Source organism: Drosophila mojavensis, unplaced genomic scaffold (assembly GCF_018153725.1).
Source record: "Drosophila mojavensis isolate 15081-1352.22 unplaced genomic scaffold, ASM1815372v1 contig_36, whole genome shotgun sequence".
Taxonomy (NCBI): Eukaryota; Metazoa; Arthropoda; class Insecta; order Diptera; family Drosophilidae; genus Drosophila; species Drosophila mojavensis.
In genome coordinates this window covers 1,190,761-1,209,541 of record NW_025318858.1, presented here as the reverse complement: position 1 = coordinate 1,209,541, position 18,781 = coordinate 1,190,761, and the positions used below count along the sequence as shown (strand labels likewise).

At 38.4% G+C, this 18,781-nt stretch overlaps 3 protein-coding genes across 3 annotated transcripts; 1 reads left to right on the top strand and 2 right to left on the bottom strand.

Moving 5' to 3' along the window:
- Window positions 1-4,299: 4,299 nt before the first annotated feature.
- LOC6575683 lies at window positions 4,300-12,240 on the bottom strand. Its single transcript, XM_002001656.4, has 12 exons — window positions 11,825-12,240; window positions 11,406-11,751; window positions 10,419-10,844; window positions 10,238-10,361; window positions 8,938-9,201; window positions 8,715-8,875; window positions 7,063-7,322; window positions 6,637-6,994; window positions 6,152-6,571; window positions 5,957-6,080; window positions 4,883-5,146; window positions 4,300-4,485 (listed from the first exon to the last, which is right to left on the bottom strand). Exons 1-12 carry the CDS (start codon window positions 12,124-12,126, stop codon window positions 4,319-4,321), a joined length of 3,216 nt encoding a protein of 1,071 aa, XP_002001692.2. The 5' UTR covers window positions 12,127-12,240; the 3' UTR covers window positions 4,300-4,318.
- Window positions 12,241-14,566: 2,326 nt separating this feature from the next.
- Window positions 14,567-16,285, bottom strand: LOC6575681 (4'-phosphopantetheine phosphatase). The gene has a single exon (XM_002001654.4). The coding sequence runs from the start codon at window positions 16,051-16,053 to the stop codon at window positions 14,974-14,976; it is 1,080 nt and encodes a 359-aa protein (XP_002001690.1). The 5' UTR covers window positions 16,054-16,285; the 3' UTR covers window positions 14,567-14,973.
- A 263-nt stretch (window positions 16,286-16,548) lies between these two features.
- Window positions 16,549-17,350, top strand: LOC6575680 (60S ribosomal protein L37a). Its single transcript, XM_002001653.3, has 3 exons — window positions 16,549-16,646; window positions 16,831-16,959; window positions 17,026-17,350. The coding sequence occupies exons 1-3, from the start codon at window positions 16,644-16,646 to the stop codon at window positions 17,170-17,172; spliced, it is 279 nt and encodes a 92-aa protein (XP_002001689.1). The 5' UTR covers window positions 16,549-16,643; the 3' UTR covers window positions 17,173-17,350.
- Window positions 17,351-18,781: the final 1,431 nt, after the last annotated feature.

Sequence of the window (18,781 nt, the reverse complement as noted above, 5' to 3'; positions counted from 1 at the left end):
GAACAAATTTCATTTTAATTAGCGCTACGTTGCACTATGCAAGCGATTCGAAATTCGAGCAACTGTTGCCAGCAATAAAAGCCCCAAAGTCTATTAGCCACGCCGCGGAGCCAAAAAGGCAATAGCAAGGAGCCAACACAGCTCCAATGCCAATAAACGGCGTCTGGCACGCAGACAGATAGCACGAATAGTTAGCTATGCACAGACACAGCTTCAAATTGCTCGACACTCGACAATGGAGACCAGAAGTAATCACTAAATGTTGTTGTTGTTGCTGTTGCTGTTGTTGCTGTGCGGGTGCTGCAAATCGCAGCCAAAGTCCGGAACCCAATGCCAATGCACATGATGTGTTTAATGGTTAAATTGTTGCTAATTCCATTTGCCCACGCTGCTGGCTGCACTTCGGTGGCCAAAGTGTTGCAATGCCCGCCAGCAGCCAATGGCAGCCAACAGCCCAGCCGCCAAACAGGCAGCAGCAACAACAACTGCTGCTACATCAGCAACAGCTCTTCGATTCTATCGAAATCGGAGCCGCCGGCAAATGGAACGTGCGCAAATTAATGTAACGTTGACGCAATGTTAGGCACGAACCAATTTCACTTAAAACCTACAGCCAACAGGCCGCAGCCCACTTCCGCCTCCTCCTGTTTCTCCTTACCCATAAACTTCTCAACTGACCAAGCCCCTATGCCCTGCTGCTTTCACATCCTCCTCTGGCAGTCTTCTCCTGCAGTCTCCTCCTCCTCCTCTTTGTGTCTTCCCTTCTGCAACAACAGCTCCTCATCCTCCGCATTCCCCGGCACAAATTGGCACCTTGTTTGGCCTATCAACTGATTTGTCACACTGCTCTTTGGCCAAGCGCCTGCGTTTGCTATTGGAATCTGATTAAATGCTTAATCGAAAAGCTTAAACGTGTCTCTGACAACAACTAAGCAAAGAGATAAAATAACTAACAAAGAAAATCATAAAGTATAAGCTTAAATATTTGAATAATATATATTATATATATCATTGAAAAAGAATAAATTTATATATATAAACAAGTAAGAAGGCTCCAGTCGAGACTGCTCGACTGGGAGATACCCTGAACCCTCCAAGCTGATATTCTAATCATTCTGCACTTCTTCTATGCACACATACATACACATGCACTTATAAGCACGCGCTCTGCTAACTGCGCAGTAAGCAGCGGCTACGCTTGGGCTGCGCTGCAATGTGGGCAATATTATGAGAATTTATTAGTTGAATAATTTCTCTTGTAGTAAGAGTATCTTTATGAAACTTTCAGAATGTGTTCATATAGTTAAAATGTGTGTACATTCCAAAGCACAAGTCTCTAGTACTTGAAATGCGTTTTTTACAAATTGGGGGCGAAGGGGGCGTGGTATCCAAAATCTGTAAATTACAAAATCTTTGTGTCTATCAACTCTATATACAACGCAAATTTGAAGTCTCCTGGTTGAAAAGTGTTCAAATTAGGCTGAAAAAACAATGCCAATTTTTCGATTATTCTCGATAAAAAAGTTATCGGATGAGTTATCGAAAAAATAAAGCAAACTCGTACTGCCTATGATATACACGAGTATGCATGCCAAATTTCAGCTCTCTAGCTCTTATAACTTCTGAGATCCTTTTGCTCATACGGACGGACGGAGGGACGGACGGACGGACGGACGGACAGACGGACAGGGCTATATCGACTCAGCTCGTCGTCCTGATCAAGAATATATATACTTTATGGGGTCTGCGATGATTCCTTCTGCCTGTTACATACTTTTCACAAAACCATTATACCCTGATTTCCCATTTTCAATGGGTTCAGGGTATAAAAATATATTATAATTAGAATAGAAATATATTATTTCAGTTTATACAACTTACAAAGTTCTCAATTTTTAAGCATTCATGAAGATTAATTAAACTAAAATTAAACGATTTGTGACTTTAAATTGAAATGAAATTTTGAGCTTACAGCCAGATAAATTAAAAGCAGTAAATTTGAATTAATTCCAAGTGATATAAACTGATTTTTGGGACACTGAATATTAAATGGGGAATTCAAATGGGCGCTCATCTCATATTTATCGGATTTCCCCGCATTTCCACCAATTTCCATGGCAAACAAATGTCGAGCAGCGTGCCAAACGCATTAAATTTGCTTAGTAAATGTACTAAATATACGCGACGGCATACAGATGAGCATAACCTGCAGCTGAGTGGGTACTAGGCGTGCGAGGGCGGATGGCGGAGGGCGGATGGCGGATGGCTGACGGCAAGGGGCGTGGCTCATTCAGTTAACGCGCCGTCGCGCCGTAGTTGCCACTTTTCTATTTATTTGGCCATTAACGCTCATTTGTGGTTATCAGGTAAATTGGATAAAAGCCAACGTAGCATGAAGCCAGGCACAAACAGCGAACAGAGGTGACAGGACCTCTGGCTATGCCGCACACATACACAGAGTAAGACAGAGAGAGAGTGAGAGAGAGGGAGGGAGGCAGTGGCTGTGTCTGGCTGTTGCTGCTGCTGCTTATCTTCAAGTGTTGCAGCAACATGAAAATGAAGAAGGCTTTGACTGCAAACACTGCTAAGACGCGAGCTATAGCTATATATATATATATATATATATATATATATATATATATATATATATATATATATTCCTTTCGCGGCACTAACTGCGCCAGTCATTAACTTTTTATGTCTCTTCACTCTCTCTTTCTATCTCCCCTCTCTCTCGCTGCATTTACATTCAAATCGAATTCAAATATTTGCGGTTATTTTTACGGGTTTACAGTCAGCCTTTGTTTTGTGGCCACAATTTGCTTTTAGACTAATAAATAAAAACAGCGACGATGGCGTCATAAAATTTAATTTTCATGCACACACACACACCCACACACATACAACACAAACGCTAACAAAATATAAAATAAATAGAAATAAAAAAGGATATTTAAATGCGCCATATTGCAAGCTCAAATGAAATTTTGTGGCTTGTTGCAAAACAAGGGCAAAGAGCTAAACGTAAAAATAAAAATAAAAGAAGAGAAACATGAAAAATAACACAAAGTGCAACGTAAATAAAAATGCATTTCATTTGTGAATGTTGCACCACAAATATACCCTGTAACATATTTTATTTAAATAAAAAATAAATAAATACAAATAGAAACAAATTGAATTCTCTGCATTTTAGATTCAGTTTGTATATTAAAAGTGGAAAGTTGAATATAATTAACTTAATTAACTTAACTTACTTAATTAACTTAATTAAGTTGCTTAGTTTATTAATAACACTAACTGAAAACACTTACTTATCTTTTATTTCAAACACTTCAGCTTTAATCAGTTTTCTGCATGCCTAAAATTATGCAAAATTTCTGGGAAAATAATTACTTTTGCTTAACTATATATGTATGTACATATATATATAATAATAATATTTGATAGATTTTAGGTCTGTAATAGTGCATAGTATAAATACATATATGTTTACATCGACAATTACCTAATAGGTTTCACTTCCCTCCGTCATTTCCCTCTTCTCCTGGCATAGCTCATTCGTCTGCTTTGCCTAGCTAAATCAGCTTTCGTAGATTTCCTATTTTTCCTGCAGATATAGCTAGTGTCTTAATAAATATTTATTTATGATATATGTATATATGAAGCGAAAATGTCTAGCCTACTCTTAAAGTACTACATGGCATACATAGTATAGTCATTGCAAGTCATTCTTATTTGCAATTTAATTGATTATATAGCATATATATATAAACTATAAGAGCTGTACGTACACTACTTAGAATTTCCTTATCTATATTAAAACATACATATGTATATACATATTTGGATTCTATATCAATTAAAGTCCCTCATCTAATATGCCCATCTCGCAATCTTTGTTACTGGATATGCTATGGAGAGGCAACGTCTGCACCAGAATAGTAAAGCACACACACGCACGCACACACACACACACACTCACTTGTGTACAGTCATGTATTTGAAAGCACAGTTGCATTGGCGACGCGACGCACGCGGTCGCTCAATATGAAAATTCTTGTACATGGCATAAAGTCCGGCGGGTTGGTCGCAGTTCCATTCAGTTCAGTTCAGGTTTGCGGCGACATTTGGGGCGGGGCTAAAAGGGAGGCGGCGCCTTGGTGTCAGTTGGTCTGCGGTCGGTTTGCGCTAAATTAAATTTTCGGTACACGGCGACCCCACGCGGCCAACGGAGGGCGAGGGACACGTTTCATAATGCGGCGAGTGTCGCCCGAAAAGTTGACTGCATACAATGGATACATTGAAATTCGAATTTTTATTTGGAAAGTTCTATGCGCGTATATCTCAAATCAACATCCCCATTCAAATACATTCCCAGGCCGGAGTCGGAGGACAGGGACAATTTTTTAGTCTGCTCGATTTTGTACTGGGATAAAATGCGAAGCAAAGCCATTTTCACACTTAGCAAGCCAACTCGCATGCCTGAAATATATAAATTGAGATTTATGAGTTAATAAATTGTAAAGCTTTTATATATAGAACAAAAGTTTTAGATATAAAAAATGCTTAAGGTGCTATCAATACATGTTATATGATTATAGCTTTTTATAATAGACGTATGCAGTAAAATGTATATGTATAGCTTATGGGTCATCAATTATATCCGGGTGGGATATCTAATTGGATTCTATAATAATACGCATAGTAAAAGTTTGTATATATTATATATGTTTACTGAATAAAAAGATATAAATCGAGTGAGAAAAGTCTCATCGGAAGTACCCGACTATCGGACACCCGGGCTTGCCCCGGCTTAAATACTGTCTTACTATTGACACATTTATCTTTATATGTCATCGATCCATATATGAGCACTCACCCAGGCAGATGCGTGGTCCATCCCCGAAGGCCAAAAGGCAGCCGCGCTTGGTGAGCTCGCTGATGGCTCCATTGTCAAAGCGTTCGGGCCGAAACTCGTCAGGTTGAGGAAAATAGGCTTCATCGTGATGAAAGTGATACGCGGGTATTGCCACAGTGACGCCCGGCTCGACATTTAAGATTCTATCGTTGCCCAAGTCAATTTTTGTGGGCCTAGTGCAGATCTTGAGCAAGAAGCCAATCACGCTGGTCATACGCATCGATTCTATGAATATATATGGAATATAATAATATAATAATTTACAAATATATTATTCATATTATATAACAAAATTTGATAGTTATTGTTTTCATAACAATTTTGGAATTTATATTCATTTCATTCATTCCCATTCACATTCATATTCACATTAATATTCAGACTCAAATTCATATTTACACCGTATTCAAATTCACATTCACACTCACATTCATGCCCACATTCATATTCATACTCACATTCATATTCATATTCATATTCACATTCACATTAATATTCACATTCACATTCACATTCATATTCACATTGACATTCACATTCACAATCACATTCATTCATATTGACATTCACATTCAAATTCACAATCACACTCACCTTCACACTCACATTCACATTCATACTCCCATTCATATTCAAATTGACATTCACATTCACATTCACATTGACATTCACATTCACATTCACATTAATATTCACATTAATATTTACATTCACATTCATACTCACATTCACATTAATATTCACATTCAAATCCATATTCACATTCATATTCACATTTGACATTCACATTCATATTCATATACACATTCACATGCATATGCAATGTGCATTATCATTCATTTTCATCATCATCCATTATCTATTATCATTCACATTCACATTCATAGGGACATTCCCATTCTCATTCACAATCATATTCATTCACATATAGTTCATTCGGCAAGACTTATCAATGACGCCTCCATCAATGAATCACAACAGAACAAGGCAAATGAAGATGACAAGAGGTGGATAATAATCAAAAAGTTCCCATACCGTAAACACACTGATCGAGATAGGGTAGAGCATTCAGCTGTTCGTAGCTAATGCGCTTATCAACGTCCAAGGCAGCCAAGACTTCGGAGCGTAGCTTCTCCTGCTGCTCTGGATAAGCGCCCAACTAGTGAGGTCGAAATAACAGATTTTTGTGAAATAGTGAAATGAGATTACGAAGACGAAGTCTCTACTTGCCGTATAGAGCATATGATAGAGCACAGCGCTCGAGGTTTCGAAGCCATCCATCAGCACGGTCAGAGCATGACCCACCATATCGTCCAGGCTGGCGCCCTTCTCCTGCAGCTGCAGCAGATGTGCCAAGTAATCTGAACGCTCTCCTCCACTGCCGCTCTGCCTCAGCTTGGCCGCATCCCGGGTGAGCTTCAGATAGAAATCATCCGCTGCCTGGGTAAAGAAACGCATGCGAAACAATCTCCGCACAATGGGCGCAATCGTCGTGCGATTGAGCCGCGTCATGCCCAGAAAGGCATGCGTAACCCACTCCGTGGAGATGCGCTGGAAGGAGCTCGTCTCCTTGGCGCTGCCGGTCAATGAGCCAGCATCGATGCCCCAGATGAAGTCGCCCATAGCCTGAGCTGTGTAGCGATAGCAGAGCTGTCGGATAAGGAGATTTATATATAGATAGATACATATATAGATGGGGTTGATTCACTACTCACATCTCTGGTTTCGATGATATTGCTACCCCGCTCCTCGATGCAACTCTGAATGAAGCTGACGAGCTGCTCTCCCGTTTGCTCCCAAATGGCATAGGCCTGCTTCAGTTTATTGGGCGTTAGGCCTGCTCCGGCATCCACGCGGTGCTTCTTCCACTCATCGCCGGCGCTGAAGAAGGGATTGCGTGAGACGTATTTATCATAGTCCTTCGAGTGCGTCACATAGCTGCTCGTCACTGTGTCCCGAAAATCGCTGAAATTCGTGACCAAGATCTCATGTGCCAGCTGCGGGTCGAGCACCAAGATCTGTGGCTGTCGTGTCAAGAATACGCCCACAGCTCGCTCCTTGCCCTTGTATTTGCTATAGATATATTATATAGTATATATTATACCTATATACATCACGTATAAGTATATAGCTCTATTTACTTGTAAATCTTGCCAATGTCCTCGATGAAGCTGCTGCCGCCTCCAAACAAGCCCGGATAGCTGCCGAGCAGAGTCAGCGGCTGGGCTGTAACCAGACCTCGTTTCGTCCAATAGCTATGGAACCAGGTGAGATACAGGTAAACTGCAGCAAAGGCCACATGCACAATGCCCAAGAGCACCCCAATCAGCGTCCACATTACGGCAGCTCGTTCGTTTAGCAACTGTTTGTTTAGTGCTCCGAGTGGAAATCTATTTGAGCTCTACTCGCTGATAATGGCTATATGATTACACACACACACATGCATTTGTTATATTATACTAGACTCGCATTATCTTTAAGCACGCTCACTCGACCCCTCTCGAGATCCCAACAATGTTTTCATTAGAGCTCACTTAGTGTGGCACTTGTTTACTCTAATATACAATAATTTAGTAATTCATGTAATTTATTATTATTTATCCTAATATAATATATTACTATTATTCATTACATATTTTAAATTGTAATAGAAATGTATGAATAATTTAATTTGAGCTTTATTACTTATTTGTTTTTTCTTTAAAAAAAATACAAAATTATTTTTAATAATTTTTTTATTCCTATAATTTTAGTTTTATTTAGGATAAAAATTTAAACAAAATAAAAATAAAAAATAAAAAAATTTCTGTGAAATATAGCATTATTTTACTCAACAAAGATATGTATGTATATGTATATATGTATGTATATACATTTAAATACATAGTGAAATCCCTCTCAGGGATATGTATATACAGTTGTAAAATGTTTTAAAACTTTCCACGCTCTATCAGTTCATCAAACAGTCAAATTTCCAGCCCTCAGCAAGACCTTTGCAATGCATTGCCCATCAATCATTGTATCAGATGCATGTATTAGCTTACTTATTATTCTTCTAAGGGAATTTACAGTCGCTTAAGCTAAGCAAATGTTCATATAATCAAATCTTTTATCTGTCCATAAGGGGTTAACTTTTATTTAAGTAAGTGAATATGCATAAAGAACATGTAATGTGATCGATTGAGGGATTGATTAACTAGTTCAGAGACTGATTCAAGTTCTGTCATCAATCAGATATCATATCTTCAATCCATCAATCAATCATATTATATGCCCTTCTATATTCGATTAATGTATATAAATTTAAAAAGATGTTATAATTTATAAACTGATATCATAATAGCCAACATCAATCAGTCAATCACCCAATACACAATCGCATAATCTATAGAATTACATCAGAAGCTTCAGTGAACTGGGGACTAGTGAACTCACTTGCTCTGGTTCCTACAAAGATAATGTTGAGTAATAATAGATGACCCAGTCAAGTTCTTTTAATCACTAAATGAACCAGTCCGCATCAGCTTGGAACTGGTTTCCCAAGAGAAATAGACCTTCTCGGCTTGATCCGTGAACAACCATTTTTATAGAAAAAGTCAAAACATAACCTTTCACAATTTATGAAGAGTCAATATACCCAAAATAGAACTTGACGTAATTTTGCTACCACAACAACAGTTGAGTTGAGTCAAATCGAAATGGATAATTATATTTAATCGTTTTTTGAGTCTCGGCACATGCGATAGCTCTATTTGATTGGCATATCTCACTGCTAGTTGAAAACCTATTTCTATCGAACAAAGCGACGATATTCCAAATTGATATCACCTTGTAGTACGACTCCGAAGCCCGAATCTCCATCCGTGACTATCTTCTGCTTACTGCGCACAATTTGATAGTTGCTGACGATGTGAAACAGTGCGGACTTGAGAGTTAGCAGAGCCAGGCGCATACCTAAAATATCAGTCGACACATGGAGTATAGATAGATATACATATATCCAGGATTCGACTTACCCATGCATATGCGTGGACCATCGCTAAAGGGCAACAGAATGCCCTGCTGTATCATCTTGATGTGCTCCCCATTATTGAACCGTTCAGGTCTGAATGCCTCCGGCTCGGGAAAGTATTTGGCATCGTGGTGAAATTGATAATTGGGTATCATAACGGTCATGCCCTCCTCCACCTCCACTCGCCTATTCTCGCTCAACTGTATAAACGTGGACTCTGTGCAGATTTTCGTGTATTGAGGTATCAAACTGCTCAAGCGCAACGATTCTGAAAAAATAAATTGATATAGATTAATTATAGATTTGATCTAAAAATGTATTAATTTTTTTATCATATCTATACAATGAGAAAAGATTTAGAGAGTAGCCGACTAGAATATACCCTGGTATTTCATTTATAATTTATTTATGTAATTAAAACAAGTAAGAAGGCTCTAGTCGAGACTGCTCGACTAGGAGATACCCTGAACCCTCTAAGCTGATATTCTAATAATTCTGCATTTTTATGCACACATACATACACATGCATCCACACGCATGCATAAGCCTGCGCTCTGCTAACTGCGCAGTAAGCAGCGACTGCGCTTGGGCTGCGCTGCAGTGTGGGCAATATTATGAGAATTTATTTGTTGAATAATTTCTTTTGTAGACATACGATCCTAATAAAACTTGCTGAGTGTAATTATATGATGAATATGTGTGTACATTCCAAAGCACAAGTCTCTAGTACTTGAAATACGTTTTTTACAAATTGGGGGCGAAGGGGGCGTGGTATCCAAAATCTGTAAATTACAAAATCTTTGTGTCCATTAACTCTATATACAAGGCAAATTTGAAGTCTCCAGGTCTAAAAGTGTTCAAACTAGGCTGAAAAAACCAAGTCGATTTTTCGATTATTCTCGATAAAAAAGTTATCGGACGAGTTATCGAAAAAATAAAGCAAACTTGTACTGCCTATGGTATACACGAGTATGCATGCCAAATTTCAGCTCTCTAGCTCTTATATCTTCTGAGATTCTTTTGCTCATACGGACGGACGGACGGACGGACGGACAGACGGACAGGGCTATATCGACTCAGCTCGTCGTCCTGATCAAGAATATATATACTTTATGGGGTCTGAGATGATTCCTTCTGCCTGTTACATACTTTTCACAAAACCATTATACCCTGATTTCCCATTTTCAATGGGTTCAGGGTATAAAAAAAGAACTATCTAGAATAATATAAATATTTGTCAATACTTTGTCTATCTCTTAAATTTCTTTCAGATTCCCTTTACTGGGTATATAATGCATACGCACCGTAGACAACCTGCTCCAGGTAGGGCAACTGGCTTAGCTTGTCGTAGTCCAGGGATTTCTCGGGCTCCGTGTTCTGGCGCAACTCCATGCGCAGCTTCTGCTGAGCAGAGGGAAACTCCGACAGCTGAAAGAATTTTTAATTAGATTTCATATACAAGCATAGATTTAAATTATGGCTTACATAATAGAGCGCGTGAAGCAGCGCAGTTCCGGTGGTATCGTAGCCATCCAGCATCACGGTCAGCGCATGGCCCACTAGATCATCGTGCGAGGCATTCTTCTCGTCGCGCAGCTTCAGCAGATGCGATAGATAATCAACGCGTTGCGGCTCTTCGCCTGTCTTCAAGCGCAAGTTAATCGATTCCTTGGTCAGGTTCGAAAAGAACTCATCCGTGTCCTTGGGATAGAAGCGCAAGCGCAAGAGCAGCCGAGTAAACGGAGCTATAATCGATGCCATAAAAATGGAGATCATGTAGAAGGCGTAATTGGTCCACTTGCTGGCCATCTGCTGCACCTTGTTGGGCTCCCCCGTGTGGCGGGTCAAGGTGCCCGCATCGATGCCCCATATGAAATCACACATCACATCGGCTGTATATCGAAAGCAGAGCTGGAAATGGGGTGTATTAGTTTGTGATTGATAAGGGGAGAGAGAGTAAGATAGAGAGAGAAAAAATATTAGATAGGGGGAAAGGGAAAAGAGAATAAACGTTCTGGTTCCTCTCTTCTAAGAAATAACAGAGAAGAGGAAATACCCAAGAAGGAAGGCAGAAAGGAAAAGAGAAAAGAAACCCCGAATATGGCTTTATCTAACTTGAGATCGAATTTATATTATCTTTTGACTCCTGCTATCATTTTCTCAAAACATGGGTTGTTCGAAAAATAGGTTTATAATATACGATTAAGGATGAAATAGAGATGCTTGGCAAGACTTATATGTATACATTATATATTGAGAGGTGGCTCTTTATGAAACATAATATTGAACAAGTTTTTCATACCCTATATAAGCATTTTATATTTGATTTTAGATCTCTATTAATTATGATATTGAAGAAACTATATTTACTCTAGAAAGCATAGCCCATATTCTAAGAACTCTTAATTTCTTACCATCAAATATCACGACTATCAAATATTTCTTTACATTTCGCCCAATTGGCTTACTCACATCTCTGGTCTCCAAGATATTATTGTTTAGCTTCTCCGTCATGTACTTGGTCAACTTCCTGCCGCTCTGCTCCCAAATGCTATAGCCACGTTTCAAGCGATTCGCCGATAGCCCCGCCTGAGCCTCGGATCGCAGACGTCGCCAGGTGTCGCCGGATGCCCAGAAGGGATTACGCCTGGCGTACTTGTCCCACTTGGCATGCTGCATATAGGAGCTGGTCAGCGAGTCCTTAAAGCAGCGGAAGTTACCCACGAGAATCTCATGGGCCAGCTTGGGATCGAGCACCAGGATTTGGGGCTGTCTCGTAACAAAAACGCCCACAGCGCGATGTTTGCCTTTATACTTACTGAAGGGAGCGAACAATACATATATATATATATATATATATGGTATATAATATCTGGTGTATGTATACCTACTTGTAGATGTTTTGCACCTCCACAACCAGATTGCTCTTGCGGGTAAGCAGCCCCGGATAGGTGCCCAGCAGCGTCAACGGCTTCGCCGTGATCAAGCCCCGCTTGCTCCAGTACTTGTGGTGCCAGGTGAGGTAGACGTAGAGGGGCAGCAGCAGTATGTGCAAGAGTATGAGTATTAGGGTGACCATTATATAGATGTTGCCACGCCTCGCATTACGACAGCCCCAGCCTCCAGTTCTCAACTGAGCCTCCTCCACTGGCGCAGCCGCTTTTGAATACACCTCGATGCTCGATGGCAACATGTTCGCTCATCTTAGCAACAAAACTCACTCAATGTAAAAATACACATGTGTATATAAATATAACTTATATATATAAATATTTGAGATTATTAGACTATGTGAATATGTATTTGTTTTGTTTCATTATTTGCCTTGACATTAGATTCATAAACAAACATATTTTAAGACTCAACTAGACGAATGAATTCAATTCGCGATAACGGTTCGTCTCCCAGAGTTTCGCTTTTGATTTATTTACGACGGACAGCAAATACCCGACATTGCCCGGCTGAAAGTGAGAACAAATAATTATTAAATATTTTTTAATTTATATTTTTTATTTTTATTTGCATTTTACTTAAACATTGTTAAAAAAAATTTGACTTATAATATGGATAATATATTGTATTCAAAGAAGTTTTTACAGATCTTAGAACTCTCGTCTATTGTCCACCCTGTTAGATATGACTTTAAGCTATCATTGGTATCGTTTGTTATTGTTTACTTTAACACAGATAGCATATGAAACATTAAGTGAAAAAAAATGTGTCTTACAACTAAGAATCAATTTTATGGGGCTATACATATTTGTTATCTCAATTTTTTTTATTTTTTTTTTTTTTTAATGATGCAAATCTTTTTTTTTTTTTTTTTCATTTATATATACTTATTTTTTCATATACATCTATCTTTTAAGTACAAATATACATTTATTATTTGACATTATTTTGTTATATAATTTTTTATGATAATATTTTATTTTCAACATCATCAAAATTAATCGTTTTGTGTTTGTTTTGTCTGGCGTATTTCCTTATTATCTTATCAGTACCTCATACAAGACTCGACGAATGGATTTTATATATTTTGTTGTTGATCCAATAAAAATGTAATTTTTCAAGCAGCATACAAATAAAAAATTAAAATTAAAAAAAAATAATAGTAATTATTTATTTAATATTTATTAATAAATAAAATATGGCCTTCCGGCCTTAGTTTAAATCAAAATTTATTTTTTTTAATATTGAACAACAAATAATTTTTTTTAAACATATAAAAAAAAATAGAAAATTATAAAAGTGATTTATAGTGAAACTCTGGCTGAAACAAAAGTCTGGGTTGGTATGCAGCATCGCGTTAAGCTTTATCAGTTGACACAATTATCGGAATAAAGAAAGACCTTATCAGCAAGGTGGCCGAGAATAAAATGTACAGACAAAAGTGACACATAATATGCTAATTACAATCGTTTTAATGGGTTTCACATATAAACATTTTATCACGTTCCATATAAACAATTAGCTGCTAGAAAATAAAAAAGGTTTTTTTTGTTTCGCTAGCTTCGTGTCTTATCGACGCGAGTGGCATTAATCCGCCACCATCAACCACTGTTGCTGTTTTTGTTTTTTTTTTTTTTTTTGGTTTTATTTTAGTCATTCAAGAAAATGAAATGAGTATGTTGGTTTTGTACAATGCCTGTCTTGTTGACAGTCCGTTCGTCTGTGACTTAAGGTTTGCATAAAAAATTACAATTTTACCAATCCGCCCACTATGGGCGTGGCAAATGAAAAATTGAATCATACGAGATTTCAGAAGCCATGGCAGTGCTAGAAAGTCAACCAGTAAGACAATAATATATGTATATATACCAATTGGGGACGTGGCAAATCAGAAAATGGGTATGTCGCAGTCGGTAACTCCCGACTGCAAATTTTATTTATTTTTTTTTTTTTTTTTGGTGTTGGTGCTTGCTTATCAGTTGGCTAATTTATAACCATATGACCGAAAGAAAAATGTTTAATGGGAGCTGTGGAGCTTGATAAACAAAAGGCATTGTTATTTATACTTTTAATAATAAAAAGTTAACTGTGTGTGGTTTGTAAATGTAATTGACATTCAAGTGGCTGACATTATAGACAAAACTGTCAATTAAATAATTACAATACATTTTTAAAACTATAATAAAAGTTATTAAAAATAAATGATATTTTAGGGATACCAAAAATAAACATCTAATATTAAATTTATAAGCTTTAATATTTGTACTTAAAAAATACGTTAGGCAAATTTAATATTTAAGTTTGGAGACTGTAGCTCTAAAAATGTAGGAGATATAAATAAAAAACTAATTTTTTTAAGAGTAGTTATCGTTTTTTGGAGAAAAACTCGAGCTCGAACACGAACCTATGCAAAATTTCAATCCTAGCTCTTATATCTGAGATCGACGCGTTCATACATGCGGACGGACAGGGCTAAATCGACTCAGCCCGTCGCCCTGATCAAGAATATATACACTTTATGGGGTCTGCCACGCCTCCTTCTGCCTGTTACATACTTTTAACAAAACCATGATACCCGGATTTCCCATTTCCAATGGGTTCAGAGTATAATAAATTGAATTTACATAATTTTAAAAAATTATATTTAAGTTATACAAAAATGCCACAAAAACTAAAACAAATTTCCTTAATAATTTTTATATTATAAGATTTAAGTATTTAAAAAAAGCCAAAAATTCAATTTTAGTACAAATTAGAAAAGAGGGGTTCTTAAGTAATTAAAAAATATAAAAACAAATTTCACATTTAAGCACAATTTTGTTGTAAACATCATTAGGTTGTACAGCACTGTTTAATTGCGTGTCCTTGCATGTCCTTGCTCTAAGGGACGCGTTCTCTCTAAGCAGTCTTTAAATTGGGTGACAAACCACACGACAATTGAATCTCAAAATGTTCTCATCTCTTCGTTTGCTTCTTCTTCCTCTTCTTCTGCTTTTTTTCGACTTCCGGTTCAAACAATAACAATAATTTGTAATTTAAAAAAAACAATGCAGAGTATAACAGTAAATGAAGATCCTTCGGCCAAGCACTAGCTGCGCTCGTACTTGCAGATGACCGCGAACATCTTGTCGCCGCCCAGATACTTGGCCAGCCAGCGGTTCTTGACCACGGCCAGCTTGAGGGTCTCGCACGCGAACTGGGCATTCAGATTGGTGTGGAGGGCCCGGCCCATGCCCTCGATAACAAGCAGATCAGTCTCATTGGCAGCGATGGCGTCGCACAGCTCCCGGGGCAGCGTGCGCATGTCCAGGCAGGGTCCGCTCTGTCCGTTTGCGTACACCAGCAGGCGACCCGAGCGCCAAGCGCTGTCCAGGACATCGCACTGGCAGGCACAATCGTCCAGCAGTTCGCTCAGCTCCCGGCTGGTCACATCGTTCAGCGACGGTTCGCTGTTGGCGCAGAGCAGCACCTTGGTGCCACGTCGCAGCAGCTCGCGCGCAAAGGGCAGCACTCCGAGGACGACATCCACGCCGCTGTTGTCCACAAAGATGACGGCGCACTTGTGTGCCGGACTCAGGTGCAGGCGCTGCAGCCAAGCATCCAGATTATCCAGCAGCCAGGGCCGCTGCTCAATGCGCTCCAGCGCCGCATGCAGACCGAAATTGCTGTCCTGCTCCAGAATGGTAGCTATTGCCTGGGCACCCCAGTCGAACATGTTGCCAGCCAGAACCCCGCGCACCAGCTCCGTCCAGCGCGCGTCTTCATTGGCAATGTCGTCGATCTCCTGCAGGCGCTGCTTCAGTCTGGCCTTGGCCGAGGCATTTTCCTGCTGCTTCTGCCGCAGCCAAGGGTCTGTGAAGCCGTATCGCCTCAGCATTGTCTCATTTAGCTTGAGCAGCTCGCTGGTGCCAAGCACCACCTTGCCCCGATTGTTGGCTATGTTATTCTGGTGCTCATCCAGCTGGCACAGATATGCGGCCTGGAACTGCGCTGCCCGCTGCTCGGCCGTGTCATCGTCCAGCTGGCTGTTTGCTGCCTGTTTGGCGAATTTGCCCACCAATTCGCGGAAGCAGGGGAACCAGTAGGCCGCCGCCTTGGCATCTGTGTTGAGATCCAGCGTGTCGGGCTGATAATTGGCAGCATCCTGCAGAAGCGTACAGCTGTGCATGTTTCGCTTGAACAGTGGGCGCGTGTAACGTAACAAAATGCTGACGGCCGTCTTGTTGCAGTGTGTCTTGCTGTTGCTGTTGCCGTTTGTTGAAATCCAAGTGCGCACTAATAATGCCTATCGAATGTAAATTCGTTTCGTTTCGTTTTCTATCTTATTTTTTTTTTTTGTGTGTGTGTTTTTTATCACAACCGTCGTACATTGGACAGCACTGGCAGGGTAACAACAAACGCATTTTGCACAAAACAGCTGATGAAACAAAAAATTACGTTAACACGTGATTGGCAAGTGCAAAATAAGCCGTGTGTTTACCAGCCAAAATATTGACCCATTAATTTATGTAAACCATATTAGACTTATCGCATAATGATCTATTATTTTATTGTATATTTCAATAATTATCGTAATTATCTTTTACTGTTAATTATATGTTTGCGAATTTTGAATACACGTATATTTGCCGCCTTTTCACATTTCATAGCGTTTAGCTTTTGTCTATATGCTGTGAGCAAGCGCAGCCTACTTCACGTCATGGCTTTGACAGGCCGTCTCTTTCCTGTTGAATTTTTTGACAAATCAACAACTTAAAAATGGTACGAATTGATAAAAATCGTTAAATATTCAAGTAATCGCTGCTTTTTGTTAACTTAAATGACTGTTGAATGATTAAGCAAACAATGTGGCATTAGTTGACAATGTAATTTGTATACTAAAGTGCTTAAGATAATTGTGCTACTGAATTTATACTAAAGCTGATTTATTTTATTCTCTAATCAGGCCAAGCGCACCAAGAAGGTTGGAATCGTTGGTAAATATGGTACCCGTTATGGTGCCTCGCTGCGTAAGATGGTCAAGAAGATGGAAATCACGCAGCACAGCAAATATACCTGCTCTTTCTGCGGCAAGGTGAGCAGGCATTAAATTCGAATTCAATGTTCGAGTTTCAAAATAGAAATTCCTTCCGCCCTCTAGGATTCCATGAAGCGCTCCGTCGTCGGCATCTGGTCGTGCAAGCGTTGCAAGCGCACCGTTGCTGGCGGTGCCTGGGTCTACTCCACGACCGCTGCCGCCTCAGTGCGCTCCGCCGTGCGTCGTCTGCGTGAGACGAAGGAACAGTAAAAACACAACAAAATGCTCCGTTACGTTTAGAAGTTCCCGTAGTTTTATAGACGACACGCAATTTTTCTGTGGTTTGCGCCGCGCCGGTTGAAAGAAAAGTTCTTGCTTTTACTCTCTAAAAGCATAAAGTGAAGAAAAAAATACAAATAAAAAAATGGTTTTTACTTTCTAACAGTAACGCTAATAGTGTTTTCATTATACCCTGTACTCAATTGTGAAAGTGGTCGTTGTGTAGTTGAACGCTATACGTGCAATGTGGCATATATTTGCATATTCTTGATCAGTTTATTTTTATCTATTTGCGAACTTGGCAAACTAATTCATGATAAGAAATTGTGGCAATTGTATCTAGAAAAGTATTTGCATATACGAATACCAAATAGAGTTGGAATTACAATAGACTAGGGTATATTCTAGTTTATCATTTGGAATATATACTAGGATGAAAATGTTTACATGTACGAAACCCAAATCCTTCGAAGAATTGAAATTACGATTGACTATGGTATATGCGAGGTATATTTATATAACGCACAAACATTTTAAATTTGGCCCATTGAGAGTTAAAAATAGGGTATTTTCCAGTCCAGCACATGATTTCACAATTCGATTTTGGGCTTGTATGTGAAGCTTATTGAATTTCTAAAATTGCTTGATTTCATTATAAGGTATATTCCAGTCGAAAATTTATTTCCTACAACTCTTGTAAAGGCCTCAGAAAGTGCCCGTAATTCAAATCTTCGAAACATTTTGCGCCTGTAGTTTATTCGTCTTGTCAGATTCATATGCATGAGTAGATATAGATGAGAGATACCCAAAAAATTAGGCTCTTAGCCTAAAAAGGAAAATTTTAAACTACCTTTGCTAAAGAAAGTTGAATTTACAGATTAGATAGATAAATAGTTAGGAGCTACTATTTATACTACCTGTAAAAGAATTAGTTTCATGCATTTATATTGATAAATGCATGACATCAAATCTCGTTCAGTGTTAGCTAACGCCAAAGTTTTAACAGCATTCAGTACGAAGGATTCATAGTATGCATCTGAATATTAAATATGAGTTTCCCACACAATTCAAAAAGAAATTCAATTTATTTTGTTGAATTTTTCATTTAGTTTTTATCATTTTTTATTTATAAAATTTAAAAATTTCTAATTAAACAAAAAAATACATCTTACAACTTGGTGGCTTGCTCTATAGTATATAACTTGTTTTCTTTCGTTTCTTGTTGGGAGATTTCACACAATGTATAAACAAATTACAAATAATATGTATATATATCATATATTTAGCTAAACTAAATAGGAGATTGTGGAGGATGCTGGCCAGCCTGTTGCAACTTGATTGAATCTTGTTTATGCTAAAATTAAAATTGCACCGTCACCAGTTAAACGTATATATATAACTCTATATATATACTCTATTTTTAGTTTTGTTAAAAAATTAATTTAGCTAAAAAGTTTTACTTGGCTTTTATCAATTTGTATATATGTGTACATACATGTATATATGAGTGTGTGGGTGGATAAATTTATCTTTCATATTCGTCTCGATGATGTTTTTAATCAGGTTTTGTTTATAAGATTTGGAATACTTCACTAAATAA